This window comes from Saccopteryx bilineata, chromosome 3 (assembly GCF_036850765.1).
Source record: "Saccopteryx bilineata isolate mSacBil1 chromosome 3, mSacBil1_pri_phased_curated, whole genome shotgun sequence".
Lineage (NCBI taxonomy): Eukaryota > Metazoa > Chordata > Mammalia > Chiroptera > Emballonuridae > Saccopteryx > Saccopteryx bilineata.
In genome coordinates this window covers 147,136,813-147,155,657 of record NC_089492.1, presented here as the reverse complement: position 1 = coordinate 147,155,657, position 18,845 = coordinate 147,136,813, and the positions used below count along the sequence as shown (strand labels likewise).

General features: G+C 44.2%; 1 protein-coding gene across 3 annotated transcripts in view; it reads right to left on the bottom strand.

Moving 5' to 3' along the window:
* MERTK (MER proto-oncogene, tyrosine kinase) overlaps positions 1–18,845 on the bottom strand; it is a 128,212-nt gene that overhangs the window by 20,180 nt on the left and 89,187 nt on the right. For all 3 annotated transcript variants that reach the window (XM_066267665.1, XM_066267666.1, XM_066267667.1), the window contains 5 exons: positions 15,649–15,802; positions 12,291–12,444; positions 8,665–8,750; positions 6,639–6,734; positions 5,891–5,971 (listed from right to left, as the gene is read on the bottom strand). In XM_066267665.1, the coding sequence (XP_066123762.1) occupies positions 5,891–5,971; positions 6,639–6,734; positions 8,665–8,750; positions 12,291–12,444; positions 15,649–15,802 (571 nt within the window). The remainder of the gene's footprint in view (positions 1–5,890; positions 5,972–6,638; positions 6,735–8,664; positions 8,751–12,290; positions 12,445–15,648; positions 15,803–18,845) is intronic.

The window sequence follows — 18,845 nt, the reverse complement described above, 5'->3', positions numbered from 1 at the left end:
TACCTCAACATGATAAAGGCCATCTATGACAAACCCACAGCCAACATAATACTCAATGGGCAAAAATTAAAAGCTATCCCCTTAAGATCAGGAACAAGGCAGGGGTGCCCCCTTTCACCACTCTTATTCAACACAGTTCTGGAAGTCCTCGCCACAGCAATCAGACAAGAAAAAGAAATAAAAGGCATCCAAATTGGAAAAGAAGAAGTAAAACTATCATTATTTGCAGATGACATGATATTGTATATAGAAAACCCTAAAGTTTCAGTCAAAAAACTACTAGACCTGATAAAAGAATTTGGCAAGGTGGCAGGATATAAAATCAATACTCAGAAATCAGAGGCATTTTTATACACTAATAATGAACTGTCAGAAAGAGAAATCAGGGAATCAATCCCCTTTACCATTGCAACCAAAAAAATAAAGTACCTAGGAATAAATCTAACCAAGGAGATTAAAGACTTGTACTCAGAAAATTATAAAACATTGATAAAAGAAATCAGGGAAGATACAAACAAGGGGAGGCATATAACGTGCTCATGGTTAGGAAGAATAAACATCATTAAAATGTCTATATTACCCAAAGCAATTTATAAATTCAATGCAATACCAATGAAAATACCAATGACTTACTTCAAAGACATAGAACAGATATTCCAAAAATTTATATGGAACCAAAAAAGAACACGAATAGCCTCAGCAATCCTGAAAAGGAAGAAAAAAGCGGGAGGTATCACACTTCCAGATATCAAGTTATATTATAAGGCCATTGTACTCAAAACAGCATGGTACTGGCATAAGAACAGGCACATAGATTAATGGAACAGAACAGAGAACTCAGAAATAAACCCACAGCTCTATGGACAACTGATATTTGACAAAGGAGGTAAGACAATACAATGGAGTAAAGACAGCCTCTTCAACAAATGGTGTTGGGAAAACTGGACAGCTACCTGCAAAAAAATGAAACTAGACCACCAACTTACACCACTCACAAAAATAAACTCAAAATGGATAAAAGACTTGAATGTAAGCCATGAAACCATAAGCATTTTAGAAGAAAACATAGGCAGTAAGCTCTCTGACATCTCTCGCAGCAATATATTTGCTGATTTGTCTCCACAGGCAAGTGAAATAAAAGACAGGATAAACAAATGGGACATTATCAAACTAAAAAGCTTCTGCACAGCTAAAGACAATAAGAACAGAATAAAAAGACATACTACACAATGGGAGAATATATTTGACATAGCGTCTGATAAGGGGTTAATAACCAAAATTTATAAAGAACTTGTAAAACTTAATACCAGGAAGACAAACAATCCAATCCAAAAATGGGCAAAAGAAATGAATAGACATTTCTCCAAAGAGGACACACAGATGGCCAATAGGCATATGAAAAAATGTTCAACATCATTAATAATTAGAGAAATGCAAATTAAAACCACAATGAGATATCACCTCACACCAGTCAGAATGGCGCTCATCAATAAAACAACACAGAATAAGTGCTGGCGAGGATGTGGAGAAAAGGGAACCCTCCTGCACTGCTGGTGGGAATGCAGACTGGTGCAGCCACTGTGGAAAACAGTATGGAGATACCTCAAGAAATTAAAAATCGAACTGCCTTTTGACCCAGCTATACCACTGTTAGGAATATACCCCAAGAACACCATAGCACTGTTTGAAAAGAAGAAATGCACCCCTATGTTTATGGCAGCATTGTTCACAATAGCAAAGATTTGGAAACAGCCCAAGTGTCCATCAGAGGATGAGTGGATTAAAAAGCTTTGGTATATATATACTATGGAATACTACTCAGCCATAAGAAATGATGACATAGGATCTTTTACAACAACATGGATGGGACTTGATAACATTATACTGAGTGAAAGAAGTAAATCAGAAAAAACTAAGAACTATATGTTTCCACACATAGGTGGGACATAAAGATGAGACTCAGAGACATGAACAACAGTGTTGGGGTTACAGGGTGGGGGGAGGAGAGGGAGGGGGTTGGGGGAGGGGAGGGGCACAAAGATCATGGCTTTTCAGCATTGGCCATATTCCCCCCTTAATCTATAGACAGACAGCAAATATTTACGTATGGTGTTCCCACTATAAAGACTGCTGTCTTAGGGACAAATGCTGATAAACTATTTCAGCAGTTCCTCCTTCTTCAAAGTCTTATATGTAAACATAGAGCTTCATGTTTCATAGGACATACTCAAGCTCACTCCATGCTTCCTGGTGCTTTAGCACAAGGGAATGCCCCCCCCCTTTTTTTTTTTTTGTATTTTTTCTTTTATTTATTTATTTTTTGTATATTTCTGAGGATGGGGATGGGGAGGCAAGCAGACAGACTCCTGCATGCGCCTGACTGGGATCCACCTGGCATGCCTACCGGGGGGAATGCTCTGCCCATCTGGGATGTTGCTCTGTTACAACCGGAGTCATTCTGGCAACTAGGGCGGAGGCCATGGGGCCATCCTTAGTGCCCAGGGTGGATTTGCTCCGGTGGAGCCTTGGCTGTGTGCAGGAGGAGAGGGACCGGGAGGGGGGAGAGGGGGAGGGGTGGAGAGGTAGATGGGCACTTCTCCTGTGTGCTCTGGCTGGGAATCGAACCCGGGAATCCTGCACACCAGGCCAATGACTCCGACGGGTCTACCATATCATGCTTTTTACTTAAAAAAAAAAAAATTTACATTTCTTTTGAAAGCTGATGAACAGGAGACACCTAATCTACCTTCTTTATTAGATCTAGCTAATAACACTGTTCTGTCTTTTGTCCAAATAGCTCCAGATATATGGAAAAGATTTATATAGGCGGATGGGGATCCTCAAACCCCTCAGCGAGATCTTCTGAGAATGGCTTTTAAGATACCTAGAGGCAGAAAAAGCCCAATAGAGATCAGGGGGAACTACCAGCTTTTAGGATACACCCTTAAAGGCTCCAACACCCCAAAGGGGTCTCATAGGATGCCATCTGGGTCCTGCTTCAATAGTGGAAAGGAAGGTCATTGAGCTAAAGCCTGCCAGGCTTACACACCTCTGCTGTGAGGAAACAGGGACACTGGAAGGTGGGCTTCCCCCTCGCTCCTCTAAGGGAGGGTTCAGTCTCTTCCAGGCCTGCTCCAGCCACCTATGACCTAACCTTGCCCAGAATACTGGGGTTTGCCACTGAAGGCTGAAGGTGCCCAGGGCCGTCGACTCCATCTACGACACTGTGGACGAGCCTAGGGTATTTCTTCCAAGAAGCAGGTAAACTGATCTCATTTGAACAAGGGCCACTTAACTATGTTTTGCCTGAATAGTCAGGTTCTTTATTCTTCCCTCAAAGATCTCTGTTGTGGGTGTTGATAGTCCTATTTTCTGCTGCTTTGCTTAATATATAGTGATTCCTTTATTCCTCCTACCTCAATGCCCCACTCATATTTCAGGCTGGGACCTACTCTTAATTTAGAGCTCTCTTTCCTCCTTTTGCCAACTTGTATTATGAATTTACCTTTGCCACCCAGCTTAGTGTATCCCAAGGTTCTCTTTACCAGGCCACAGTCACAGAGCTCCAGGGAAAAGCAACCTGGTCTCAACTCTCCAGGCAGAGGAGAACAGAAGCTCCATATCCACGCATGCTGCAAATGGCTTTTTCCAGTCTACCTGAATCATTACCAGCTAGAAGCAGCGGTCATTGGGACTTGGACATGAGCTGCAAAGTATAGAATGGTGACAACAATTCCAGTGCCATACGGACTTTTCCTGTGGGGAACTTTCCTGGACTCCTGCTCCCTGTGACAGCTCCTAACAGACTGAACTGTGGTTGGGTTGCATTTTTCAGGGATTTGGCATGGTGAGGGGGCCAACTTGGACTTGGGGAACATGTTAAGGACACTACTCATTTATGGATTCTTGCTGTATTGGCCAAGAGTTTGCTTAAAGGCTTTTAATCACTGTAAAAAAAATAGAGGACTGGATGAAGAAGATGGGGCACATATACACCATGGTATATTATTCAGCTAGGAGAAATGGTGACATTGGATCACTTATAGCGGAATGGTAGAGTCTTGGTAGCATTATGCGGAGTGAAATGAGCGAATCAGAAAAAAACAGGAACTGCAGGATTCCATACATTAGTGGGACATAAAAGCGAGACTGAGAGGCATGAACAGGAGTGTGGTGGCTAAGGGGGGTGGGGGGAGGGAAGGAGGGAGAGGGGGAGGGGAGGGGGAGGGGTACAGAGAGAACTGGATGGAGGGTGGCAGAGGACGATCTCTCTTTGGGTGATGGGTATGCAACATAACTAAATGACAAGATAACCTGGAAATGTTTTCTTTGAATGTATGTACCCTGATTTATTGATGTCACCCCATTAAAAAAAAAAAAAAAACACGTTTAGCTTCTGCTGCAAACAAGCAGGTGGGTAGCTGGAATAAAAGGGTGGGGTGGTCTGCTTGCAAAATCCTCCTCAGAGGGACCAACACCCAGGCAAAAGCAGAGGGACCCATAATTGGGGGCCGAAGACTAGTCTTTCAGTCTTTGAGAATTAGCATGGATCCAATTCTTATGTAAATTATTCTAATTAAGTTGAAGAATGGCAGAGCCAAGGCCAGAGAGGAAATAGGCTCCAGGCTCAGCTCCTCTGACCAGGTCCCTTAAACCTTCTACTGAGAAAATGGGGACAATGGAAGGAACCTCCCCATGCATAGAAGAAACTTCCCCATAGATACATTGTGAGGTTCCGATAAAATAATGTGGCAGGACCAGTGCTGAGTGTGGCTCTTTGTGGGGTTCAGCTCCAGGGAGAGCTCTAACTTCAAGGTGCGTCCTTCCCAGCTCTCCTGATTTCCAGGCCCTGTGGTACTGATGAAATGGGGAGTAGCTGTGGTGTCCTGGGAACACCATGTGTATCCATCCATAAATACTGGCCATTATAGATATATGAAAAGCAAAAAGCACTGGCCCACGTGACTGGTTGGTTATGATACTTATTTTTTATACATGAATCAAAACGTTAGTCTCTGATTCTGGTAAAAAGTCTCAAGATGTGCTTGTAATTTAACTTACACTTTCTTTTTTTTTCTTTAAGTTTAAGTGATAGGAAGGAGATAGACTCTCACATGTGCCCTGACCAGGATCCACCGGCAACCCCTGTCTGGGGCTGATGTTCTGACTATCTGGGGCCATGCTCGCAACCAAGCTATTTTTAGTGTCTGAAGTGGAAACTCCACAGAGCCATCCTCAGTGCCCAGGGTTGACGCACTCGAATGAATTGAGCCATGGCTGCAGTAGGGGAAGGCAAAGGGAAGAGGAGGGGGGAGAAGCAGATAGTCCCCACTCCTGTGTGCCCTGACCAGGAATCTGACCTAGAACATCCACAATCTAGGTCGATGCTCTAACATGGAGCCAACCATCCAGGGCCAACTTACACTTTCATGCCCAGTAAACAGTGCATTTAGAAAGAAACCGATTTTACTTTACCCCTTGATCAAAAACTAATTGAATTTATACAGGGGGTTGATGAGGAAGCAGCATGAAGAACATCGGCACACTGAGCACTGATCCTCTCCCTCCGAGTGTGCCGGGAAGACAGCTGCAGGCGGCACGCTGCACGACCGAGGTCTAGTTTACAAGCACCCAGATGAACACCTGAAGAGTCAAACTGAAACAACCGTGCAGTCTAATGCTGCCCAGGAATTCATGGCTTACTTGGGAGTCATTAATGAGAGAAGGAAAAAGAGAGAAAGAAAAGTCAGAGAAAGAGAGGGGGGATGACATGTTATTGCCTTGAGTGTGAAGACTATACATGTAGGTATGAAGAGCTCATTACAGTAACTGTCCCTCCGTAAAGGTGCTCTGGATGGCCTTCTGACCCACCGGTGACCAAGTAACTCACATTTCATGGTCTTCACTGCCACTTTCTGAGAGGTCCCATCATGTTGACTGAGATTTCCTTCCATGACAGACCCAAACTCTCCTGTGAAGTAAAACCACACCTATGTGGGCCATGTACAAAATCTCTCCTGAGCACAGAAACACCACAGTGGCGTAGCTACTGTCTTCATGTGGCCTGAGAGTGACCCATATATGGCAGCTAGGCAGAGCGGTCAGGCCACCCACACTCATAAACCAGGGCCCAGGCCAGGCACTAACCTCCTGCTTGTCACTACCTTGGATGGCCGGGATTCAGCTCAGTTCATGACTTTATTATAGGGCAACATGGAAAATGTCAAACTCTGAAGAACATCATCACTCATCCTAATAGCAGGTTGACAAAATTAAATACGCCATTTTTCTCCTGTTTCTATTTAACTAGGAAGGTGCCAGGAATGACAAACTTGAGAACTAGAATAAGTTTAATAATATAGGAAACCAACTAGTGAATTACAAGCTTTTCATGAAGCAAGGGAATTCATATTTTCAGGGCCTACTGTGTGTACCAGGAACTGTAAAGCTCCACTCATATATGCCAAATTTTAGTTTCAAACACCATTATTTACTTTTTTCATTTTAGATAAAATAGGACAATTTGTATTATCACTGAAGTCACAAAATGGTACTTTACTTAATAAATATATATTTTAAAAAATTACTCTGAACTGTTTACTTTCTTACCCCATATTTAAAAAAATTAAACTGCTTACCTTCGCCTAGAATTTTCCCAAGAATTAGAAGATTCCTGTCAATCACAACATCTTCCAGCTTATTTTGCAGCTCCTCACTGACTCCTAAGCTGCGTACTATAAAAGAAGTGTCAGGAGACATACGAGTTGTCAGTGTACTTCCTTTCATTTGGATATAATTAAAATTTTATATATAAAGTCCCACAAAACAGCTAACTGCTTTTTCCATTTTATACCCCATAACGCTCCCCCCTCCCCAAAATGTAATAAAATATCACACTTAATTCTACTATGATTAAAATGAAGCCTACAGGGCAAGATTGATTATGACGGATTATAAAGACCAGAACCATATATCTCCTTCCAATTTGCAGTATCAGCAGCTGGCAGTCGGATTCCCGTTGGGGAGGTCTGCAGCTGACTAGGTGAGAGGAGGAGAAGTCAATAGGTACTTTCTAAGAGTATTTACTGTTACATCCCTAAGGATGGGATACAAAGGAGCCATCAGGCACCTTCCATCCTCCCTGCCAGGAAAGGAGGTGCAGAAAACCACAAGAAACAGAGCACAAGCTACTGCTCATGCATGGTGCATGGAGCCTCACCATAAAACCACAGGGAAAGTGTGGAACTAAGAGTCCGCCAGGAGGACCGGAGAACAAGACCTTCTGTAATAAGGTGCAGACATGCAGCAATAACACTGACAATAAGTGTTCCCAACAAGAGCAATTAACCAGGAGAGGGAGACCAACTCAATGACTGCTTGGCAAAAGACTCAGTTTGTGCCAGCTAGGCAATGAGCAAGGCTTTGAAAGAAAAAAAATGCGGATTATCTGGACATATTAGCTCTTGGTGAACACATTTTGCCTAAACAGTCCTCCAGTAAAGGAAAGAAACTGGCCTAAATTAAGTATTTTTTTTTTTTTTTTTTTTTTAAAAACGTAAGAACATCTGAAAGTCAAAGCTTCTAGAGTAGAAAAGTAAGGACATTATTGGCCCTGGCCGGTTGGCTCAGCGGTAGAGCGTCGGCCTAGCGTGCGGAGGACCCGGGTTCGATTCCCGGCCAGGGCACACAGGAGAAGCGCCCATTTGCTTCTCCACCCCTCCGCCGCGCCTTCCTCTCTCTCTCTTCCCCTCCCGCAGCCAAGGCTCCATTGGAGCAAAGATGGCCCGGGCGCTGGGGATGGCTCTGTGGCCTCCGCCCCAGGCGCTAGAGTGGCTCTGGTCGCAACATGGCGATGCCCAGGATGGGCAGAGCATCGCCCCCTGGTGGGCAGAGCGTCGCCCCATGGTGGGCGTGCCGGGTGGATCCCGGTCGGGCGCATGCGGGAGTCTGTCTGACTGTCTCTCCCTGTTTCCAGCTTCAGAAATATATATATATATATAAAAAAAAAAAGTAAGGACATTATTAACATTCTATATCTCATGAGTTTTTATTTCATAGCAACCACTATTTATTTCATCATTCTTATATTAGGCTTATTGTTGCTTTGGTGTTTTGGCAAACATCCAGAAACTTATATTTGAAAGTCTTTGCACATACTCTCAACACAGTTTCTGAAATTCTTCAAAAACACAGAACTATCTGTTTATTCCCACTGTTCAACTAGAAGCGTGCCCTCTCTGATTAAGCAAAGCTCAAACCATAATTGGTACCAAGCGTGTTAGCATTGTTCTCAGAGCTGAGTGCCAGCAAAAGCCAGGAAGCAATGAGCTCTGACACTGTCAGTGGTTCTGCTGTTTCCTTTAAGTCCCTGACCTCTACCCACATCTCTTGTCACCCAGAGTTCTTTTTCCCTCTGTTTCATGACATTTGGTGGCCTTCACCCAGCTACTTTGTTCCAGCTTTCCAGCATATCCACCGACAGGAAAGCACAGGGCCATGTTTGACTACCTGCGTGTTACTTGCTAAAGACATGGTGCACATTAAAAATATCCATTTTTTGACTTGTTTGGCTTTTGTGAGACATCAGTCAATAAATCTGTTATTTTTTCTTCATTCTCAACTACTTCAACTTTTGCTGAAAAACGGAAATGAAAGTCAACTTACAGGTGAGTTCGATGGCCCGCCGACAGAAGGATTTCTTTGCTGTGTAATTGACAACCAGTTCTAAGTCCTCCCCTGAGAAGGCGCTCCTGGGGAAGAAGAGACAACTCACACTGGAACAACAGCAGGCTGCCCCCCTGTCTTGGCTGCCCCTGATCCTTTACTCTTCGACATCTATTTTAAAATCAGCTTGCCAGGTTTTATCAACAACTCTGCAGCAATTTAGATGGTGATTATATCAAATTGATGGTTAACTTGGGGAAAAAATCAATCTCTCATCTGACAGCCTTCTCATTCATGAGCATGGTACACATTTCCCCATTTAAGTTTTCTTCCTCATTGTTGGTAGAGTTTACTAATTTTTCCACAATGTTCTTGCACATCTATTGGGTTTACTCTTAAGAAGGTGATAAGTTTTCATGCTGTTGTGGGTGGGATTTCATTCCAACTCTTTGTCTCACGTATTTTAAAACCAGAATAAAAATATTTGTACATGTACTGTCCTAGAAAATATTTCCTCCTAAAAGAAAGCAAGGAAAGGGAGTGCCTAGAGACCTCAGAAGAAGCAAAAACGGTACTGAATTTCCAAAGACTGGGAAGGGTGGCACTGCTACAGGCTGTTCCTAAATGCTTGGCTGAGCAGCACCCTGTGCTTCTGTGCCCTCCCCTCCAGGTTCCCTTAGGTGCATGTCTGGGGGCTCTCTCCAGATCTCCAGGAACTCAGGACTGGAACGGCAGCTTTGACCATCATCTTGAAGTTTCTGTCTTGACTGATCCGACTTTTGAGGTGGCCTATGCAAATATGTCTATGCATCCTTCTATATCAACTATTGTTTCATCAATGGGAACAATGAATGCCCACTTGGTGACACAAACAGCATACTGCCACTCATTCTTGAGGACACGAGCAGCTCTCTTAACGACTGAGTCTGACAGTCATGGCAATTAAACTGGAAAGAACCTTGGAGATCATGTACAGAGATAAATGAGAAGACTTGTTTAAGTGACAGAATGAATACCAGGCCCCAGGCATCACATCCTGCAGTCTGTGCTACCCCTTTGTGGCCCAGGCTCCTGGCACCACAGGGCCTCTATGTGAGCAGCTCTTTCTGGCTGAAATGCTTTTCCTTTCGCTCTCACCTAATTAACAACTGCTCTTTCTTCAGCTTTTAGTGCAGGTAGCAACTCTGCAGGCAGGTCTTCCCTGCCTTTTTACATGTAGTCAAATCTACTGTTATATATTATACTTTTACATAGAACTTGCTATAATTGCCATTTGATAATTCAATTGTATGATTACTGCCTGATCCCCCATTAACTGTGGGCCCCCTGAGGGCAGAGGCAGTGCCTGCTTTGTTCACCATTGTACCCAAGCTGTCACAGTGCCCAGCACATAGTAGACTTTCATAGTAGACCTTCTGCAGAGGGTCTCTACATTGAGCCCTCAAACTGTACCTAAACTCTGGCGTGTGTTTTAGTCAACCCAATGTCCCGGATTTAGGTGAGATTTTGTCCATGTCTTTAAAATAGTCATTCTTAGAATTTACAGGCTATGATACACTAATTGCAAGGACAGAGAGGTTAAGTCCAGAGGGTACCTGACCACTGAGACTGAGAAGGACACAGATAATGGGCAGACTGGCCTCCACGGGTGAGCTCCCCATCCTGGGCCATGAAGAGCCATTGAGGGAGTGCCCAATGCTAAGGCTGTGGAGTCAGAAGACAACTCACAGCCCCCTCTGGCCCTCATCCTGCCCCACTCCAAGCTGTCAACAACTTGCCTCTTCTACAAAATACCATATTTCCCCATGTATAAGATGCACCTTTCTTTTGAAAAATTTGGGGTCTAAAAATGGTGCATTTTATACAGTGGTTGTAGATTCTTTTACTTGCATTTCCCACTTTTTTGCACTTGTTTTTATGCTTTGTGTGTGTGTGTATGTCAGAGAGAGGGACAGATAGTGACAGACAGACAGGAAGGGAGAGAGATGAGAAGCATCAATTCTTCACTGCAACACCTTAGTTGTTCATTGATTGCTTTCTCATATGTGCCTTGACCGGGCGGCGGCTGGGGGAGGGGCTACAGCAGAGTAACCACTTGCTGGAGCGAGCGCCTTTGGGCTCAAGCTGGTGAGCCTTGCTCAAACCAGATGAGCCTGTGCTCAAGCTGGCGACCTCGAGGTCTCAAACCTGGGTCCTCCTCCGCATCCTAGTCCAATGCTCTATCCACTGCACCTTTGCTGTTTTCGTGCTCTTTGTTGGAGACAATTTGACACCAGCATGAAGAGTGAAGAAACCAACTATAGAGAAGATTGTACCTGGGTGAAAAGATCCTGAGATAATATCAAGATAGAGATCATTGTGAAGTCATTTAAGAAGTGTGGCATTTCAAAAGCCATAGATGAAACTGAGGACGAGGCAATCTATGATGACAGTGATTCGTCATCAGACACAGATGAGGACAAGCTAATGGATGGGAGTTTTGATAGTGATGAGGAGTTGTATGAATTTTATGATGAATAAAACGAGTTCAATAACTTTATGTAATACATTTTTTTTCAAATTTTGGGCCCCAAAATAAAGGTGCGTCTTATACATGGGGTAATATGGTACCTCCTCTGCTCTGTGAGTGACAACTGGGGTTTCATGGAAATCCACTCACTGCTCAGGCACAGGAGCAGAAGAACCCTGAGCTCCAGAAACAACACTTACGCATGTGGCCTGGTATTCCTAAGCAGTTTTAACATGGTTTCCTATTTTCTTGATATTCAACTACTATTTGATTATAAAAATCAGATCTATAGAATATAAGAAAAAGAGCTTTTTATAAATTTGAATGTGAAAATATAAAGTTCTTCTCTATTAGAAAAATGACTGACCTTTATAGAAAAATGTGTAAAATACAGAAAAAAAAAGAAAAGAAAAAGGAAACAGAATTACCTACAATCACAGACTCGCTAATGCTTTGGTGAATTTCCTTCTAGTATTTTTATTATGTTTGATTTTGTTAATAATTAGGATCATTTTAAAGACTTCTGATAAAAGTCCTCATTTAACAGAACCGAGTTGTAACAGGGAAAGCCTGTTAATGGTCTTCTCTGCCAATGAGCCCCTCCAGGAGGCTTTCACTGCTGGCTGCCTCAGTAACAGCAGCCCCAGTAAGGATGCTGCCCGCCCCACGGGGGCAAAGACAAAGTACCCAGCTGGAACACCGAGGAGCTGGACCCGCAGGACAGGCATTGTCCCTTGACATAACAACCTCATTGAGACCACTGAACAGAACATTTTTTTTTCAGCAAGAGAGAGAGGGAAGAAGGGGGACAGACAAGGACAGACAGACAGGAAGGGAGAGAGATGAGAAGCATAAATTCTTTGTTGTGGCACCTTAGTTGTTCATCGATTGCTTTCTCATATGTGCCCTTGGGGAGGGTGCCTCCAGCAGAACAAGTGACCTCTTACTCAAGCCAGTGACCTTTGAGCCCAAGACAGTGACCATGTCCATGATCCTACGCTCAAGCCGGTGACTTTGGGGCCTCAAACCTGGGTCTTCAACCTCTCAGGCTGATGCTCCATCCACTGCACCACCGCCTTGTCAGGCTGAACAAAACATTTTTAACTGGGACACTTACCCAAACTTCGTCTCCTGGAGTCTTTTTCTGATGGCCAGAGAAACATACAAAATCAGCCAGATCAGGACAAACCCGCAGAAGCAGCCAAGGGCAATGAGCACCGGGTCTGTGCTGCCAGGTGCTGGAGTTGACGAGGGGGAAAAATCTACCGAACCTGGTAAAAGACCAATAGAAGCAATTCAGAACATCTCTTTGGGATCCAAAACACTCACGAAACACTGGCTTGTCATAGGGAGCAGTAGTCATAAGCTTTAGAACGAGTCCCTCTAGATTTCGTGACCCACAAACACAGGCAGTCCTCGCCGTGATGGTGCAAGCTGACACTTCTTCTAAAACATCTCCATTCTTTAGGGCTTAATCATTTCATTCATGTGGGTAAATTCACCTGCTCTGAGTCCCTGGCTGTGATGTAGAGTCTGTAAGCTATTTCTTCCCTAATTCCACACATACTTAACTCCAATTTCACTGCAACACTCACTTTTCCTTTCTTTACTTTCATTTTTGTTCACCAACTCCCTCTTTCTTGTTTTTATTTATTTATTTATTTAAGTGTGAGGAGGGGAAATGAGACATTCCCATGTGAGCCTGACTGGGATCAACCCAGCAATCCCCATCTGGGGCTGATGCTAGAATCAACCAACCTATTCTCAGTGCCTGGGGCTGATGCTCGAACTAATTGAGCCACTGGCTGCGGGAGGAAAAGGGGAGAGTAGGGATAGAGAAGTAGATGGTTCTTCTCTTTTGTGCCCTGATTGGGAATTGAACCCGCGACATTCATACACCAGGCTGAGCTGGCACTGTATCTACTGAACCAACCGCCTGCCCAGAGCAACTCCCTCTTTAAATGATCCATTTTTGTAACATGTAATGTGGGTTTGTCACTTGTTGACAAGGGGACAGCACAGTGATATGCCTTAGATGTAAGTGAACTGAATAAAGAATTGCAGTAATCAACCACCAACAGACTTTTTGTTCTAATTTTTTTTTTTTTGCAAGAGAGATAGAGAGAGACAGAGTGAGGGACAGATAGGGACAGACAGACAAGAAGGGAGAGAGATGAGAAGCATCAATTCTTCATTGTGGCACCTTAGTTGTTCATTGTTTGCTCTCTTATATGTGCCTTGACTGGGGGTGGGGGAGTACAGCAGAGCAAGTGACCGCTTGCTCAAGCCAGCAACCTTGGGTTCAAGCCAGTTGCCAGCAACCATGGGGTCATGTTTATGATCCCACGCTCAAGCCAGTGACCCCACACTCAAGCTGGATGAGCCCACGCTCAAGCCAGTGACCTCAGGTTATAAACCTGGGTCCTCAGCATCCCAGGCCGATGCTCTATGTACTGCGCCACCACCTGGTCAGGCACCACCAACAGACTTTTAGAAGTAACACCCTGGTCATGGTCACAAGGAGCCTGTCATCCATGTAGATTTGTGAATTGAAAGCCAGCGGTGAAGTGTATATTCAATACGGTAACACACTTGAACCATATTGTTAAAGAATGGTGTTGCCTGACCAGGCGGTGGCGCAGTGGATAGAGTGTCAGACTGGGATGTGGAGGACCCAGGTTCGAGACCCCGAGGTCGCCAGCTTGAGCGCGGGCTCATCTGGTTTGAGCAAAAGCCCACCAGCTTGAACCCAAGGTCGCTGGCTCCAGCAAGGGGTTACTCGGTCTGCTGAAGGCCAGCGGTCAGGGCACATATGAGAAAGCAATCAATGAACAACTAAGGTGTTGCAACGTGCAATGAAAAACTAATGATTGATGCTTCTCATCTCTCTCCGTTCCTGTTTGTGTGTCCCTGTCTATCCCTCTCTCTGACTCACTCTGTCTCTGTAAAAAATAAAACAAACAAACAAAAAAATCTAAACTCCAAAAACCCTGTTGGTTAAAAAAAAAAAAAAAAAAAAAAAAAGAATGGTGTTATTTGGCCCTGGCCAGTTGGCTCAGTGGTAGAGCATTGGCCCGGCATGTGGAGGTCCTTGGTTCGATTCCTGGTCAGGGCACACAGGAGAAGCACCCATCTGCTTCTTCACCCTCCCTCCCCCTGAAGCAATGGCTCAATTGGAGTGAGTTGGCCCTGGGCGCTGAAGATGGCTCCATGGCCTCCGCCTCTAGCACTAAAAAAAATGGCTCTGGTTGCTATGAAGCAATGCCCCATATGGGCAGAGCATCAACCCCTGGTGGGCTTGCTGGGTGGATCCTGGTCAGGGTGCATGCGAGAGTCTGTCTCTGCCTCCCCTCCTCTCACTAAAAAAAAAAAAAAAAATGGTGTTACTTAACTCCACAGTGATAACTAAAATGTATATATGTATCAGAATTGTGCAAAGCAAGGACTACCCGTATAGCAAAGCTTTAATAATTCCGGAGAGCTTATTATGTATAGAGATAGAAGCTCTGTCATCTTCAAGTCCAATTTTTTAACCTGTGCCTTTAAGCATCAGAATCTTGTTTTTTGACTTTCTACCAGGCAGACAGCCTTGTGTCCCCATCACCAGTTACTAATGGTCCCAGGAACAGAGCCCCTGCGGGCTGCAGGACATGTCAGACAGCTCCAATTCTGCACTACAGGGAGAGCATGTGTGAGGGTCACTGGGAGAGATTGCTGGGAACTCACCGATCTGCTCACTGTCTGATACAAGTACAAAGGCCGTGTTTACAGGGGTGTGTGAATGCACAGGTCACACTGATAGAGATGTCTGTGCATGGAGTTGATGACAGCAGTTTCACATCAAACAGTCTAGGACAGGACAAATGGCCCCCCTCATCCAGGGAAGTAAGCACAGCATTCAGGCCACCTGGGGCGCCCAGGTAGCACCCTGCCAGAGGACACTCCAACAACACGCAAAAGCCAGCAGACAGGGTGGGCACTTGGGGAGCCTGGGGCCACATGAGGATGGCTTCTGCAGGAAACACTGCATGGTCTGGACTGCCAATCATGCAGCACGCTGCCCAAGGCTTAAATGGGCAATAATGTGACAAGCAGCAATGATTAAACCTGCAAAACAAACACTAGCAAGTAAACAAACAGTACCAATTCTAGAGAGTGAAAGATCAGCCATTCTGCCTTTCCAGCACTCGGTCACTGTATGTCATTTAACTATAGTCAGTAAACCAAGTTAAACTAGCTACCCTGAGCAGACCAGTCCTCCTAGAAAGTTGAACCATTCTCAGTCACCCTAGTGGGAGGACTCACATGATGGTGCGGTATGTGATCTTATCAACTCTCTCAAACATGGCAAAAATTCCCTTTGGTCCGTGCATTTCAGTCTTAAACCAGCCATCCACCCTATAAGGTGCCCTCTGGCGATCTGTATGCTGCCAGGATGGACCTGCTCCATGAGCCAATGGGGAGCCGGCTCTCACCATGTGCAGGGACGAATATTTTCACTGGAGCGCTGAAAGGTCCAACCCCTCCTTTGGTGATGGCGGCGATCCTCACTATGCATGTGGCATTGTGGACTTGAATAGGAAGCTGAGCATGGCTGTCATTCTGGCCGACTTGTTCAGATAGCTCCTTCTGAGGAATGGACAAGAAAGAAGGAAATTTAACACCAAGCTGTCCAGGACATGTCACCTGCTCTGCGTAGTTCCTCCTGTGGGAAAGTCATCGCACCACATCCCGGGGAGCAGTGGCCATGTTTCCACAGCCAATGGAACAAAAGTACAGGAATACAGGGATGGAGGGACACAGGATGAGCTGGTAGCAACCAGGGTTATGAGGCCACAGCAGTTATGGTAGACTGGCAGTAAAGATAGATGCCTCTGGAAGAGACGGGGCACGTAGTCGACACACCCAGATGATTCCAGCCCCTCAGAACCACCACAGGACACTGCCCAGAAGCCACCCTGTGCCTGATGCTGCCCACCTGCCAGCCTCCCATGAACCAGCATAAATGGGCTTGTTCCTTGCAATTATAAAAATTTTGACTGAAATCTCCATTTAAGAGGGTATTGACACTATTTTTTTTCTACCAGTGTGACAAAAGTACAATTTGCCCAATTTCTAAAAATCTGATTTTACTTTTATTTATTTTGTTTTAAAGCCACTGCTATGTAAGATGAGCTGTTATGACACAGGGGGAGATGACTTTTGAAAACAGTAACCAGGACTGTTTATGTAGCAGTTTACCCTTTGTTTCCAAAGCTCAATGCAATGATGTTCTCTGGGGTAGAGAACTAATTTTCTGTGTGTCTGGGCTGGCTTTTCAGTAGGAACTGCAGGGGTGGAAGCTCTAATGTGTTTTTATCTCTGAATTCTGGAAATGAAATTTTACAGAGAGAAAGAGAAACCTACCCCGTCATGTGAGCACAGATGCCACAGTTACCAGTGAACAGAGATGCCTGGTTCGAGGGGTAACTTTATCCTGCAGTCACTGTTTCATGCCAGTCACTTCGTGTCGGGTGGAACCGGTCCCATCACTCATGACCAAGGAGGGACCTGGGTCAGCCACCCAGAATCTGTCTCTAAATCTGACAGGCAGTGACCATCAGGACCCAGAAATGCCCTCAGACAAGCGGTGAAAAGGGAAAATACAAGCTTAAAAACTTGGTTTTTCTAGTCCATTGGACTCTATTGTTGCAAAATGACTTGCCATAGTTAACACCTTTATCACGTCTCAGAATTATCTTTTTTTTTTTTAATTCAGTGAGAGGAATGGAGGCAGAGGCAGACTCCTGCATATGACCTGACTCGATTCTACCCAGCAAGCCCACTAGGGGGTGACGCTCTGCCCATTTGGGGTGTTGCACTGTTGCTCAGCAACCAAGCTCTTCTTAGCATTTGAGACGAAAGCTATGGAGCCATCCTCAACACACAGGCCAACTCATTCCAGTTGAGCCATGGCTGCAGAATGGGAAGAGAGAGAAAGAGAGAGAGAGAGAGAGAGAGAGAGAGAAAGAGTCAGTCCAGAGGGGGAGGGGTGAAGCAGATGGGCTTCTCCTGTGTGCCCTAACCGGGAATCCAACTTGGGACATCCACATGCTGGGCCGAAGCTCTACCACTGAGCCAACTGGCCAGGGCCAGTTGGAACAATTAAGGTCTACTCTCTTGGCAAATGTGATGATTATAATACAATATTGTTGTCTGTATTCACTGTACCATGCATTAGAGCTGTAGGACATATTTATTACTCATTGCAAGTTTGTACCAAACTCAGTTTTGATTATGGGTTAGCTGATCATTCTCTAATTTGTAGGGACAGAAAATTACCAAGCAGAGCAACTCCCGGGCCCAAACCTGCCCTGCTGTCAGGCAGACAGCCAAGGAATAGCATGTCCACTTTGAGACTGCCACCTGACAGACCTTACTACAGACTCCATGTTTGACCAGGAACAGGGCCTGCTTCTGGTTCTGGATGTTTTATCTAAAGTCTCAAATACAAAATATCATTTATGAGAAATTATCTCAAAATAAGAGAAAACGCATAATTGTAAAAAAAAATTAAAATCTTTAGGAGAGAAATCCTAACAAAAACAGAACTAGCCTTTTAAAAATGAACATAAAAGTATTTTATGATACCTATTGGCTTAGGGCAGTGGTTCTCAAACTTTTTGAAGTTGGGTACATTTAAAATCCTACAAATAATTGTAGGTGCACTATATACAAATTTCTGAGAAATATGTTATAATAATTAAGTCAAATATTAAAGAAAATAATATAAAGTCCAACTATGCTTTTATGGTAATTAAATGAAATAAATATGACAAAATTAAATTTATTCTGACATAAAAAAACATTTTTATGTTACATTTTTTGAGTTATGCTTTTCAGAATTCATAAAAGAGAGGGTTAAAAAATAAAAAAAGACAAAAACGTTATCTTTTTATATATATAGATACATTCTTAGTAAGATTTAATAAATTCGGCAGGTCCTGGTACGAATGTGTTTATTCACTCTTGTGTTTATGAGAAACATGAGTGTGATGTGTTCTAGTGATTTCTTCAATGTTTGGGCATAAATTGAAAGGCAAACTCTCATTTCCTCATCAATACATTGAAGAATTCCTCTCTTTTTACTCTTAATTGTGTTGAGTGCAGAAAACCCCCACCATACATATCATCTTAACTTTACACCAAACAAAGGATAGGAGAAACTTGCCTCCAGTCTTTCCGGAGAACATGGGGCTAGTGTAAACAATCCAGCAACACAGCTTAACAGCCTTTTGCAACCTAATTAGGCAAGTGAGGTGGGGGGGTTGGGCAGACTGTCCGCTTACAGCCAATTCCCCACACCTCTGTCCCCTAAAAATCAAACTCCAAAAACCCTGTTGGTTTTTTGGTCCCCAACAGGCACATATTTCTCTGGAATACCATTGCACCTGGAAATCTTCCAGGGCGCACACTTTGAGAACCACTGGCTTTGGGCCTAAAACTGACTATGAAAACCCAGAGAAGTGACTTTTTTATTTCCTCCTTTCCTTGCTGAAATGAGTAAAGAGCTAATTAGTGTAAAGTGCTTGGAATGGCGCCTGGCCTGGAGCACATGTCACCCAAGCGCAGCAATGGCCACTACCAGGGCTGCTGTTGCATACTGAAACCTTAGTGCAGATGGGAGTGATGC